The sequence below is a fragment of the Pezoporus wallicus genome, unplaced genomic scaffold (genome assembly GCF_028554395.1).
Source record: "Pezoporus wallicus isolate ANWC-B61680 ecotype Strahan unplaced genomic scaffold, APGP_CSIRO_Pwel_v1 contig_6658, whole genome shotgun sequence".
Taxonomy (NCBI): Eukaryota; Metazoa; Chordata; class Aves; order Psittaciformes; family Psittacidae; genus Pezoporus; species Pezoporus wallicus.
Genome location: NW_026642312.1, coordinates 4,833,384 through 4,847,240, shown reverse-complemented (window position 1 = coordinate 4,847,240; position 13,857 = coordinate 4,833,384). Strand labels below are relative to the sequence as shown.

Genomic DNA, 13,857 nt, shown 5'->3' with positions numbered 1-13,857 from the left:
TAGTACTGAGTTTACAAGCTTTAAAGTACCTACCACTCAGTAGCACTCAGCCTTGGCTGATGTTCAGCATCCCACATAGCATTTAGCTCTGGTGAGCCTAATATTATTATAAGATGACTTTACAGGATAGTATTGCAGCATTCAAATCAAAGGTTTCATAGCTGTTAACTGATTCCAGGACTCAGTGTTAGTCTAGCAGCACTAATAATGTCAATATATACAGAGGGAATTTTCCTATGGGCATTCATGAAATCAGTAAATGCTGTAGGAAGAATACAGAAACTGGGAACAAGGATGATAGAATCCTAACCACTCCTACTGCAGGATTAATTCACAGAGCAGCTCTTCTCCCACACATCTCTTTTTTTATATACTTTGATACCCCAAGTAGTCCATTCCTAGCACACAGGTTGAAAGACAGATTTCTTAGTCATCTTTTCCTTTGATCTCGTATCTTCCATTTTCCCTTAACTAGAAGTCCTACAACTATAAGTCAATCCACTGTGTATCCACACCAGTTGTGTTACCTAGCTATTACATACTATATACTGCATTTCAGGTACGTTTCTACGTGTACTTTCTAAGATTTACTGATGATTCCCTGCAGATTACTGCAGTCAGAATATTTTTACAGGAAGGAAAACTTTTTCAAGACATGCCAGTTCATAAATTCTAAGATATGTCATGGATATGTACTGATTAAGGATATTTTTACCACAAAGGTCAAGAGGGAGCCTGGCACTAAAAATCTTCCTGAATATCATAGTAACAGTCTGACAATAGATGTTTCTATACAATTCTATTTCCCACATATATTTACAGCAAAAAGGAATTGGTTTTGTTTAGTAAACTCTAATTGCAACACTGCCATTGGCTACATTAAAAGATGCAATTGGAACACGGCGACAGAGGAGGTCTCTGCCTCAGAAAGCCTTAGTATAGTAAATTAGAACTAGAATGACATCACTACAAATTAAATATTACAGAGAACAATAATGATCTAAAAGGTAGGATCAGGTTAAATTCAAGCTATTCTCGTAACTGTTGGCTGAATCAGACCCATAAACCAACACATTTTTAATTGAATTTCAGCACATGGATGACTCTCAATTACTTGCTTTTACAGTTGCATATACAGTGATTCCCTTAGTTTGTGGAATTAAGCAGTTAAGTGCCAGAATTTTAACTGTGCTATTTTAATTTATAACATTGTGTATGTGTGTCATGATAAAAAATAACATTTTTAACTAAATTACACACACGAGACAAATGCTAAGAAAACCAGATATTTCATCAGAATAAATCATACTACTTATCAATAAATGAGAGATAAAGTTCCCTCCTTCATAATAGCCTGATGGTTTGCTATTCCCAGATACAGAATGTAGCCACTTCAATTCATTCTCCAATATACTGGGGAAAGGGACAGCTGGTAACATTGCTCCTATGAAACCATTAAAATGCCAGAACAAAAATACTTTCTGCAGAAAACACATTATTTTCTCTAACTTTATGAAAAGAATGGAAACAAATCTTTTTTCAATTAAAATTCAATAAATCCTAATTTGTTGGAACAAAAAAATTACACATGTGCTTTCTTAGAAAAACAGAAGAAATGCAATATGTAATGTAATACATCTCAGTCCTTACCTCCTCATAGATACAAACTATTTGGAATTTGTTCTAAATTGTGACACTAATGGAAAAAACTCTCAATTCAAATAAATTAAAAAATCAGCTAAGTTATTAAATGCCTCGGGTTTTTTTCAGACAACATCCTCCGAGTGTTCTTCACTTGTCCAAGTGCTCCTCAGTGGTCCATCACACTAATCAAGACAAGAACCAGACATATGAAGACTGGATTGTCAAAGCAAGGAACTCATGGTGGAGTTCCAATGCAAAAAGGCTGTATGAGGTGTAAGCAGGGACAAGGTAACCAAGGAGGAATTTAGAAATACCATATGGGTATGTAAGGACTGTGTCAGGTTAAATAAAGTTCAGTGAGAGTTAAGACTTGTATGGAATGTCAGGGGCAACAAGAGCAGCTTTTACTGCTGCAATATAACAAAACATCAAACAGGGAAAATAGAAGCCTGTTGCTGAATTGGGCAGGTGATCTAGTGCCCACAGACAACAGATAAAGCCAAGGAACTCAACAGTTTGTTTCAGTCTTCACCAGCAATGTCTCAAAGGTATCTGGTGTTTAGCAAAGTGGTCGAAGAACTACCAGCTGTAGCTGTGGCCTGAGTCAAGGATGACTTGCAAGACCTGAACCTATATAAACCCATGGGATCAGACAAGCTGTATCCATGGGCACCAAGATAACTGGCTACTCTTCATCTCTGAGAAGTCACAGAGATGAAGAAAGGTCCTCAGAAACTGCAGGAACACAACCGTGGGAACTACAGGCCAGTCAATCTCAAATTCCTGGGAAAGTTATGAATTTAGTCCTTTTGGAATGCACTTTTCTGGACATATGGAAGAGAAGAAGATGAGTGAGAACAATCCAAGGTGAAATCATTCCTGACCAACCCAATTGCCTTCTGTAATAAAATGACTATAGTTTAAATGATGAGGAAAAGCACAGGATGTCATTTATTGCAAGGATTTCAACACTATCTCACTGCAAGTTAGGGTATTACAGTCTGTCTCTTCAGGTAGGCAACAAGATGGGCAAAAAGTTGGTTGGATAATCAAGCTGGCTGGATTATCTGAGAGATAAATGTTTTACGGACCATACTCTACCACGAGGCTAGTAGCAACTGGAATATCACCAGGGCTGATCCTCAGGCCTGTCCTGTTTAATACCTTAATCAATGAACAAGAGGAGGCATCAGAGTGCCATCTGTAAAGTTTACAGAACACATTAAATTCAAAGAAACACTTCATAAGTTAGAGGACAAAGCTGCTGTCCAGAGTGACCTAGATGGGTCAAGAAGCCGCTTCATGAAATTAAGCATACACATGCAATGTCCTGCACCTGGAAAAGAACAATGCCATGCAATAATTCAGGCTGGTTTTAATTACAGAAGAAAATGAGTCACCCAAGTTTAAATGACACATACACCACCAAGCTGTGAAGAAACTTCGCAAGCCTAGTTGTATTTAACTTGCATGGAATATAGTCCAGGTTACTATATAACAGCACTGAAAGAACTTTTTTCATATACCATTATGCATTAAAATCAGAGGTTTCCATGAACAGATTACATAATCCTTAGCCAGTTTCTGGAGAAGTTTTTTTTTTTGCGCTTGACCCTTACCTTTATATGCAATAACTGGGTGCTCAGCTCTGTGGCAGTGGGTATCTTCTGTTGTTATTGGCTCCAGTATTCCTAATACACCAAATCCTGCCAACAGCAGTGCAAGGAGGCAGCTGCCCTTCATGGTGGTCATGCTGTCCTCCACAGGAGTCACTTCTTTTAGCTGGCTACTTTTCTTGCACACATGTGGGAAAAGCGCCTGGAACATACAAAGAAATTTACTCAAGCACAAGAGAAACACTCATGAAGAAAAAAAAAAAACAACAAAAAACAAACACACAAAAAAACCAACAAACTAATATACAAACAAACAAACAAAAAAAGACAGAAACAAAACCCCCCAAAAAAACAAACAGTTTTTGATGTTTAAAACAAAACAACATTGTTTTTTTGGCTGTGTAGTATTTGATTCCTCAAAAGTATTCTATCAGCTGCTCCTCTAATTAATTCATGAATTTATCACTTACACAATTTAGGAATATTGATTTCTTTTATCACCCAGCAGGATTAAAAAACTGTTATTTATTCTCCTCTCTTCTATTTTAAAGTTTAATTTTATAATGTGTGTGGCAAAAGTAATGTTCTGCAACAGTTTTTATTTTATTTAGACACAGCAAATCTATCTAAATTTGTGTTCCACGTTCAATTGGCTCCACTGCCCCTTGATCTGCTTTCCTCAATGGAAAGAAGGTAAGGTAGGAAAGGAATTGCTCCTTCATGTTACTGACTGTTTTGACAAAACAACAGCCTTAGAGCATGTATTTTTTGCCTATCCACGGAGTATATATAGCACAGCCTAAAGCAGTAGGACAAGGTTCACCTCAGTGCTTTGATGATATACTTTTGCTTTACAGGAGGGAGGGGCACTGGTTCTGACATCCCTATCTGTTTACCAAGACTGATGACAAGGTTGTGTATTGCAGATTTTAACACTGAAGACCCTTTTCTATTAAAATCCAGACACCAGTCAACAACTGTTTTCCTTCAGTACCAGAATAAAGTTGAAGTTTCAACTCCCTGATTTTATGAAACATCCAATAACTATACTTACTTTCTAAGTAGCAGAATACTCACAGTGTCAAAATGATTTTAGACCCAAGCCAATTCCTTTAGTTTTATCATAACAAACATTCTAAGCAGTAACAACCTAATGCTGCGATCCAAAAAAACTTCCACCATTAGCAGATTTACTGAGTCCCACATCCTTGCCTGCTGACAGCACAGAGTTATGAGACATCACTGCCTCTCAGAGAAGACTGGTGTTTTGAGACAACTCCATAATGGCAGAAATGTCATTCTGCTAATTAATTGAGCAATTCAGGGAAAAATAATAGCCAATATTGAGTTCTAATGCATTTGATCTCACTGAACTGCATTGTGCTGCTTAATTATGTGGAAATTTTCTATTAGGGTAAAATGAACATCCTAAACACATGAAATAAAGGGCCGTTAATTAAAAAATACTGTACAGTAAGACCAAAGAGTTTTAAAAGCTCAGAAAGCAGAATGTTGAGTAAATGTTGCTCCCTAACATTACTGTAGCACCAGCCATCATAAGATGAACTGCTCTTCTCTTACCACTTTATTTTGCTTTCTTTAGAAGCCTTCCAGCTAAGACCTGGACACATCTGATCCCTAATTTCAACTAAAATAAATACATCAAACACATAAAATATCTTAATAAATCTGAGCAGTACATCAATTTGATAGTCAGTTTTATCTTCTCTGGTATGTTTAAGTAAAAAAAAAAAAAAAAGAGGAGGGGAAGGAAGCTTCTTGGCAGTTAAATTCATACTCCTACCTTCCTAAGTAGTGCATCTTATGATGTCATGTACCAATACGAATCTGTCCCACAAATTGCTTGTAGCTCACAGCACAGTATTTGCTCACAGAAATTCTGTGCACTCACTTATATAGGGGTATAAAGCTCCTGTTCTAATGTTCTGATTGTTCATTTTCAGCAAGAGTGAGATTTTGAGTATTATGCACTATAATTATCCAAATTCAACCAGTTTATGTGGATTATATCATAGCTAATTTATATTACTGACTTACAGATCATACAAGTACAATACTAACAGCTAGTTCTAATTCAGGTTTCTGTAACACTATGAACATGCATTTAGCAAAATCAAGGACCGATACTGCATCACAGACTCAAACAAAAGCAGTTTTTCTTACACAGAGTACAGCAGAAGATATTCTAACACTTAGGAATATGGTACTTCCCCTTTAAAGAAGTACAAACTTTATTTCTTTTTATTTGTAAAGTCTCAGAAATGCCCCTAAATGTGTGAATATAATGGGTATAAATTAAACAAGAATAAAATGAAACATTTGTACGGGAAGCTCAGCCTTCTCTGTCTCCCTGGCTGTAAATGAAGACTCATAATCTTTATGTAACCAGGCTTCTATACCCCAGCCAAGTTTCAAAAAACAGCTCTAACAGCAAAAACAAAACGAGAATCCTGCTTCTCCAGAGATAAAGGAAAGACCAGTACTCTTCATACAGATATTGTATCTGTACATATCTATGGACCCCACCATTTCCACTACAAAAAGGTTACTGACTTTCATGGGACTAATCCTGATATTAATAAGAATTAAGATGTAAATGTTGAAAAGTCTCATGTCTTGTATCCTGCAGATATTGTGATGATTTCATCTATCCCCTCTGTGCAGAACTCAGAAGCAAAGATTCCTTCACAATACCTTTCCTCAGCCTCTAAATCCAAACAGCATCCTTTGGAAAGACATATATGCTATAGTTAGTCTCTGACATAGCTGTTTACATCTATAGTCATGCTGTGGGAGAATTTGGGGGTCAAGGAATATTTTTCCTACCTAGCTGAACTGCTTCTCTCTCTTACAGGGTAAAAATGCAGGCAAGAAACACTCCTTTCTCTCAATCAGAACATCCAAAGACAAGGTTAGACTTTGAAGAAGAGACAAAAGAGGATGTGAATGCACTCCTGATAATATATCTTAGAGATAACAGAGTCTTGTATGACATGGTCTAGGGTGAGGCACCCTTGCCCATGGCAGGGGGGGTTGGAACCAGATAATCTTCAGGTCCTTTCCAACCCTAACTATTCTATGATTCTATAAGTGTTTAAGTTTCTCTCTACTTTGACCTCTACCTGCCTAAACTAATAAAATGGCACAACACATTTAAGTGTATTAATTATTTTAGATGTATTAATTTAAATGTATTAAATACATTGTGGGGAACAGCAAGCAGAAGTTTACTTGCAACTACTCAGAGGATAGTCTTCAGAGACCCTAATCAGACAAAAGAACGGTAAATCAAGGTAGGAAGTAGAAACCTCATCACAAGTTCTCACATGAGAAAAGGGCAAGCTTTAAGTCAGTTGAGCAACTGGAAGAAACAGGAATTCACTATCCACTTCATTACACTACAGCATGCACAGAAGGAGAAAGAAAGTCTGCAAAGAAAGAAAAAGCACTTAATACGCTGCTAGAATAAAAGTAAAAATGAAAACAAAAGAAAAACAAAGACTTTAAACATGTACCCACTGCAAAAGCAGATGAACAGACACCTTAGAAAAGCTTTCAAAACCAAATCCTTTCCCATAGAATTTGCAGGGGTTAGATTTTTCCCTTTTGCACACCGCCCGGTAAGGACTGCTGCACAAGTTCTGTCTCTGCCTGAGACACTGTCTTCAAGAGCAAGCCCATGGAGGCAGCACCTTAATTTTGTACCCATGATCTCTGAAACTCTGCAACTGAGGGTCAGAAGTCTTGAAGCAAGCAAAGAAGTCTTTCCTGAAATAGGCTCTTCTCATTGAAAGGGCAACTGTGCCAAGAAGTGATAGCTAGCCTGGAGGGCAAGACATAAATGCCAAGAGAACCCTAAACATGAAAAGTTTAGGCTAGTTTCCTTGACTTCAGTATAATTTCCATATGTAAATCTAACTCAACAATTAAATATAATGGTGAAGTCAAAACTCTTCAAAACATACCCATAAGAGTGACACAGACCATCTTTTTGACTACTACTTTTGGGGACTAGCACATTGACTTCTTTCTAGCACAGATCTTTAATCAGACTTTTGACAAATTGCATTTGAAAAGTCTAAAACAATCTGAGGGTGCAAAAAAAAATTAATTATAAAGTGTAATATATTTGGACTTGATAATATTAAAGATCTTTTCCAACCTAGTTGATTCTGTATAATTTTATTTCTATGCATAAAGGGCCTTGTGCACTTATTCTCTCCCTCGTTCACTTTTCTTTATCTAGCTTGCCTAGAAGAAATATGAATGAGGCCCATTAGGCAAAGTTTTGTTTTTGTTTTTTTTTTACAAAGTGTTTAGTTTCTCTATCAACAGTATTTGATGAATAATAATTAAAAAAAAAAAAAAAGAAGCAGCAATTCAAGATTTTATTTAGCTGAGCCAGCAGAAGATAGCTATTGCTAAAAAGAAAAAGCGTGAAAAGCTAAGTATGCGTGGCATGTAACTACTACTGCTAGGTCCAAGCAGATTAATTTAGAGACTATTCCCTCCAGGAAGCAAAGTCATATATTAAAAACGAAATAATCAGGATATCAATATTTCTAGATTGGTTAAAATAGACTGTGTTGGAAGTAAAATTTAGCTCGGAATTATAAACTATGTTTTCTTTTGTTTGATTAAAATAAACAACTGTATTAATAGTTGCCATACTAACTGCAGGTGTCCAGCAGCAAAGATGCTTTCAAATAACTATCTTTGATGATCGTGTGCCAGCTTAACTGCACTTCCAGTGAACAATGAAGTGAATTTATGTCAATATGAGTATACAAGCAGCAGAGTTTGGCATGGTTAAAATATGCCATTTTCAGGACTGGTTCTGTATACGGGCATCCACATGCACGCACACCTGTGTCTCCTCACACAGACACTACCCATGTATTTGTTGTAGGAGCCTCATTCTACTTCCCCTGGGTACTTTGCTCCACCTCTTGATTTGCAAAACAGTACAAGTTTCATTCAAATTTACTCATGCTAACTAACTACCCTGGACAACATGCAGCTTTTCGCATGACCCTGGAAAAAAAAAGTACTTGTCTAATGAAACAGACTATACATTTTATGGGTTCATTAGAAGAGAATTATGAGCCCAAGGAAAGCTTTTGTTCCATATTGCTACTGTACACACTTTAAAATAGTAATAATTATTTCATCTTTAGTCATGTCAATTTTATTAAAAATACCTTGTTTGTCTACTGTACTGCTAGTGGTATCATTTTACAATTTATTAAAATAATAGAACATTAGGTTGCTTCTGCAAGTGATGAGCAGACAGGGGGAACTGTTGTTACCTCAAAAAGAGCCCAAGCTGTTGCATATTGCTAGTAAGCATACAGACAAATCAGGAAAGAGGGTATCAGCAGTTGTATGGTCATAAAACTGGAATACATGAACAGCGGCTATGATATAGATCAGCCCCTGTTTCTGTAATGGTTTTTGATTTATTTTTTAAAACCAAACTCCCCAAATTCATACAAATCATTTAAGAGTGAGATTGCTAGAGAAAGGAATATATAGAAAAGTCCCTGTCATCACACCTACCAACAAATCTAGCTAAATTCTCAGGCAACATGTATGATCTCAATTCCCAGTCCTGGCAATACCACTAGTGACAAGCTCTGGAGTCCAGAAAGGAAAGGAGATGGCAGGGGGGATGACACATGAGTGTATCAAGAGGGCTGGTTCCCTCTCCTACAGTGAAAACTGTGAATGCTGAGTGTTAAAAGACATTCACATTTTACTTTTTTACCCAAATGAACTGTGATTCTTTTTTTTTACGTCATCCTTGTCCGCATGTCCGCATAATATACAGACACAAGGTGAGTAAATATCAAAACTCATTTAAATCTTGTTTCAAAAAAAAAAAAAAAAAAAAAACTCCACCAGTTGTTTTACTCTAGTAATTAATCCCCTGTCAGATGCACAGATAAAAGCTATACCTCTTTAGAATACAATTACTTTGAAATACTTTCCTTAGTATAGCATTAGAAAAACAATTTGTGTATCACTCAGATACACAATTTGATTAGAATAATAGCTCAAAGATCACTTCATTAAACATCAAGACAAGACTGGAAGCTATAGAGCTTCTTCAGTGAAATAACTGAGCCATATACTACCATGTCTCATCACTGGACCCAGTAATGCAGACTGTTTGCTATGCAGCAGAGTAGCATATTTTAATTTGTATTCTCATAAAGTGAAAGCTTCAATTAACAAACTGATTACCCAGTTCCTTCAACATTTTTTTAATATTGCCATTCATTTCAGCATTGGCACGAATTTTAGGATCTGCAAGAGGCAGTCACCCATCAGCTGTCATTGACCAACGCACTCAAATATCAGTCCTTAAATTCCTAGTGACATTCTGCCAAAGTCTGCTAATATCTGTAGCTGATGGTGACAACTCAGAAAAGAAGAATATGTCATCAAAGCTAGTTCTCCAGAATTGCTCAAAGAGCTGTGGCTCTTGTGATTTACGCAAAGGAAGTACTGCTTCAAGAACAGTGCGCTGAGTAAAGTAGAAAGTTTTTAATAACGCCTCAGATCCCATTTATCACTCCATGGCCATGCCATGTCTGCTTCATCAGTGGTGCATAGTACCAGCGGACCACAGCTTCTTCAAGCAAGCACCAGCCAACACACAGGTCCACACAGAAAAGCACCACAATCATCTTAGAGGCAAGAATAAAGCCACTCAGATCAGCGCAGCCTAGGCTCAAGTTCCAACAAAATCTCAGCTCTTGTTTTCACATCCCTTTTTCTCTTAGCTATCCCTTAGCTCCTCGACCTTTTTGCTATCCTCTCAAGACCCAGATTCCCACTCTAGTTTCGTTTCCCTTGCAGCTAGTCTCCTGGTCAAATCATCCAGAGCACTTCCCTCATCATTGCTTGGCACATTCCCCAAACTGATCCTCAGTGTGGCCATCAGAAGTCAGTCTGAGGCCGTGGAAGGAGGGATTCTCCTCATAAGACTTCAAAGCCAGGAATTTTAGCTGTTGCATTCTGTATAAAAAGGGAAGAGGCAACACAGAGATTGGAGTTGCACATGTTGAATAATTAAGAGAGAAGATCATCACATCACAGATTACCACTGCAGCCATCTGGACATAGTTTTTTATATTTGTAAACTGTACAGAAAAATATGCCAAAATTTGTACATGGATGTAAGAGAAACCAGAAAGAAGACAGTAACACAACAACTTTAAATAGCTGGGGTTTAAAAAAAAAAATCATATTGAAGTGAAAACAGCCATCTACTATTTTGTACGTCACCGTACAAAAGTACTTGATAGTACTTGGGTTTTAGCTTTCATAAAGACATAATAATGCAAATTGCCAATCTAAAGGACAAATTGTACTGCTAAAACAAAACTATTAGTGGATATTCTGCACATTAATACTAGGCAAACTTCCAAAATAAAGATTATATTTTAAGTAGTTACTACTCAAAAGAACTGCTGGATGAGTTCCAAAGTGTCATGAAATGACTATTGTGACCGCCTGATTCAGTTAAATAATACAGGCACATTTATCCCTCTCATAGTGGGTTCATTCCTTTAGTTCTTCAGTACAATTTTAAAGGGCAGTGGTTATTAAACATCTTTCAGGAAATGAATGGTGGCCACAGCTGATAACCAAAATACAGTGCAGGGGAATACGCTTTTGTATGTCTTTGACATCCACTTGCCCCCATCCCACCATTTGCAAATGCATTTCAGACTCCACCCTCCTCTCTACTACCAGCTGGTTACCAGCTTTTGATCTGTTTCTTCCCATAAACAACCAACATAGCCACTCTTTATAGTAACAGCTTAAGTAACAGCAAGGTTTAGCAGACAGATATGAAGGAAAGGGAGAGGTGAGGCAGCTCAGAGGCCCGAACCCACATGACTGCTATAGAACACTTCTGCTCCCTGACAATTTATACATAGCTTTTCTAACGAGGTAAGCACTCAAAAGACCCACTCATTTCCTCAAGCTTCTGGATTCCTTCTTCAGTTCTTGTATAAGCAATAAAGTATCCTTCAGAGAATACTTAGGTGGACTGATCCATCCAGTGTCTCTGGCACAGGGTACAGGCTACTATCTCACTTTCCTTGCTATTTAACATCACCACTGCAAAGATGACAACTTAGATTTTTTTTTTTTTATACATCGGCTAAAGTTTCCCCACACACTTATGAAGATTTAATACACAAAGGAAAGCACTGTTTAATGCTCCTTCTAACCTCACGATTAAGCCCCCTTGATTATATGCAATAGTGCTCAAAGGGGACCCACAAATCTACATGACTTTCTTCCACACTAAAGATTTTTTTTTTTCCATACTTTTGCATTTAGATCTCTGATTCAGTTGAGAACTGCAACAGCAAAATCACACAACTCCTTTCTGTGCCACATTCAGTTGCATTAATATCCAGATAATTCAGAGGCATCATACAAACATGCCTCTTTATAATTAGGAGCATTAACTGTGTGGCTAATCATGCTGTCTTGAATATGTCCATTCTGACAAAGCTGTCAGAATCCTGGAATAAGAAGCCTGAAGGGGAAATCATGTCTTCTGTTAGACCTTTCTGAAAGTTCATCTACCTTTTGTTAGTTGTTCACTAAATTCTAAATCCAGATACAGCTATTTCACACCTTCTATGAAAGATAATAAATTCTTTCTTAAAAAAGAAAAAAAAGGCTAAAATTAAAAGTAATGGGAAGTCTAGAGATTTTCAAAGACTATTCTAAAGCTCAAAGATCCAATCTATCAGTCTTCCAAAACAAAAGGCAAAGTTCAAAATGAATACAATGCTTATACTTAAAACCCCATGTATTCACATACAAAGGTTTCACATGTGAGGAACATATCTGCACATGCCTGAACTTCCTGTTAATACAAACTTGCTTATTTTTTGCTGTATCCTAAGACATGACAGGGAAAGGGAAAAAAAAAAAAGGAAAAAGAAAGAGAAAAAAAAAATCCTTCCGAAGAGAATAAATCATATCTATATTTTCTTACTCCAACATTACTGTTAAAAATTTAAGTTCCATTTTAAGTCTGTTTAATAAAACTTGGCACGACAGAAATCATGTATTATCTAGTAGAAAGCACCCGATGAAGCTGTCAAACAACAAATAAGGAGATGTCAAATAACTTAGTGTTAAATAAGGAATGGCTCTTGACATTTGCTTCAATACATAAAAGCCTCTTGTGGGTTTTCTTCAGAAAATACATTGTGCTGCCCTGTGGTTTTGTGTCTCAAAAAAAAAAAAAAAAAAATCTGTTTTTTTCTAAGTCTGAAATATCCTCTTACAAGTTTATTTTAACTTACTTACATTTGCATGTTTTATCTAATTATTGATGATGATGCTCTTATTAATGATTTCCATTTAAGAGCTTTCAGGGAAAAAATCTGTTACATAAAGTTATTTCACAAACTAATAATGTTGTGAAAATCCAATTTGTTTGGTGACATCTTTCCCAATGGCTTCTCAGTGTCTGACAATTTCCATCAGTCAAAGACTAAATTACATGAAGTATCACTGATGTCTCCATCATATCCAAAATCACTATAGACTTCTGGAGCTTTGTAGCCACCTTTTTTCATTTATCACTTTAAAATCTTATAAGCATACAATATGTATGCACAGATTTAATACACTGCAACACATCTTAGACTCCCACTTTGGAAAATCTAAGATTCAGAGGCCAAATGTGTCAAAGTCACCTTGAGCTCATAAATAGAAACATGTAGGATGATTGCATCTTCCCTTAGATTCTTCTAAAAATAAAGGCACTGTTTCAGCTTTCTTAGGCTGTTTTGCTTCTACCCAAATTGTCTAGTTCCCCCACAGGTGCTTAAAGGGAAACTTCCTAACCATCCCTAAGTTATGTGTCACACAGTACACTCACTGGTGTCATAGCAATAACCTATGGAAAACCTCCCTCCCCACCACACCAGCTCTCCAGTACACCACCAGGCAAGGCTGGATGACTTGCAGTCAGAATATCCTCAGCTAATGTTGCCTAAGACGATACAAGGTCTTAAAAATAAAAGCCCAACTAAAACCTCCCCTTCGGCAGGTGGGGTATTGAAAGATTATTAAGTCAGAGCAGAAGAGTGCCAGTTTATGTAGTGATAGTGAAATGAGATACAAGCATCATAGGTATGAGAAGGGTCTATGGAATGGAATTGTTGGAATTCAAAACAAAGAGCCCAGAAATAAAATGCTGAACATGCAAGGCCTTTCAGCTGGGAGCCTTGCATAATAATGAAAATAAGGATTTTACCTAGAAAGTCACAAAAAGGGATAGGAGACAAAAACACCAAACAAACCAAGAAACTTGCTGATATTGTGTGCATCTGGTCAAGTAAAAAATTGGCAATTTATGGCAGTGTTAGGAAATATATAACTTAAGAAGACAGATTTAAAACATGAATGATACTCAAGAGTAGTAACAAACTTTGGTGTGCTTGCTGTGTTCTACCTTAGCATGCTTCACCCCAGAGATAGGACTTGCATGCTATTGAAGAGTCCCAAAAGCAGAGTTTGGATACAGCAA

General features: G+C 36.9%; 1 protein-coding gene across 5 annotated transcripts in view; it reads right to left on the bottom strand.

The window, feature by feature from the left end:
• SEMA5A (semaphorin 5A) overlaps positions 1-13,857 on the bottom strand; it is a 320,019-nt gene that overhangs the window by 217,135 nt on the left and 89,027 nt on the right. For all 5 annotated transcript variants that reach the window (XM_057428775.1, XM_057428779.1, XM_057428777.1 and 2 more), the window contains one exon: positions 3,264-3,462. In XM_057428775.1, coding sequence (XP_057284758.1) covers positions 3,264-3,396 — 133 coding nt within the window. In that variant the 5' untranslated portion in view covers positions 3,397-3,462. The remainder of the gene's footprint in view (positions 1-3,263; positions 3,463-13,857) is intronic.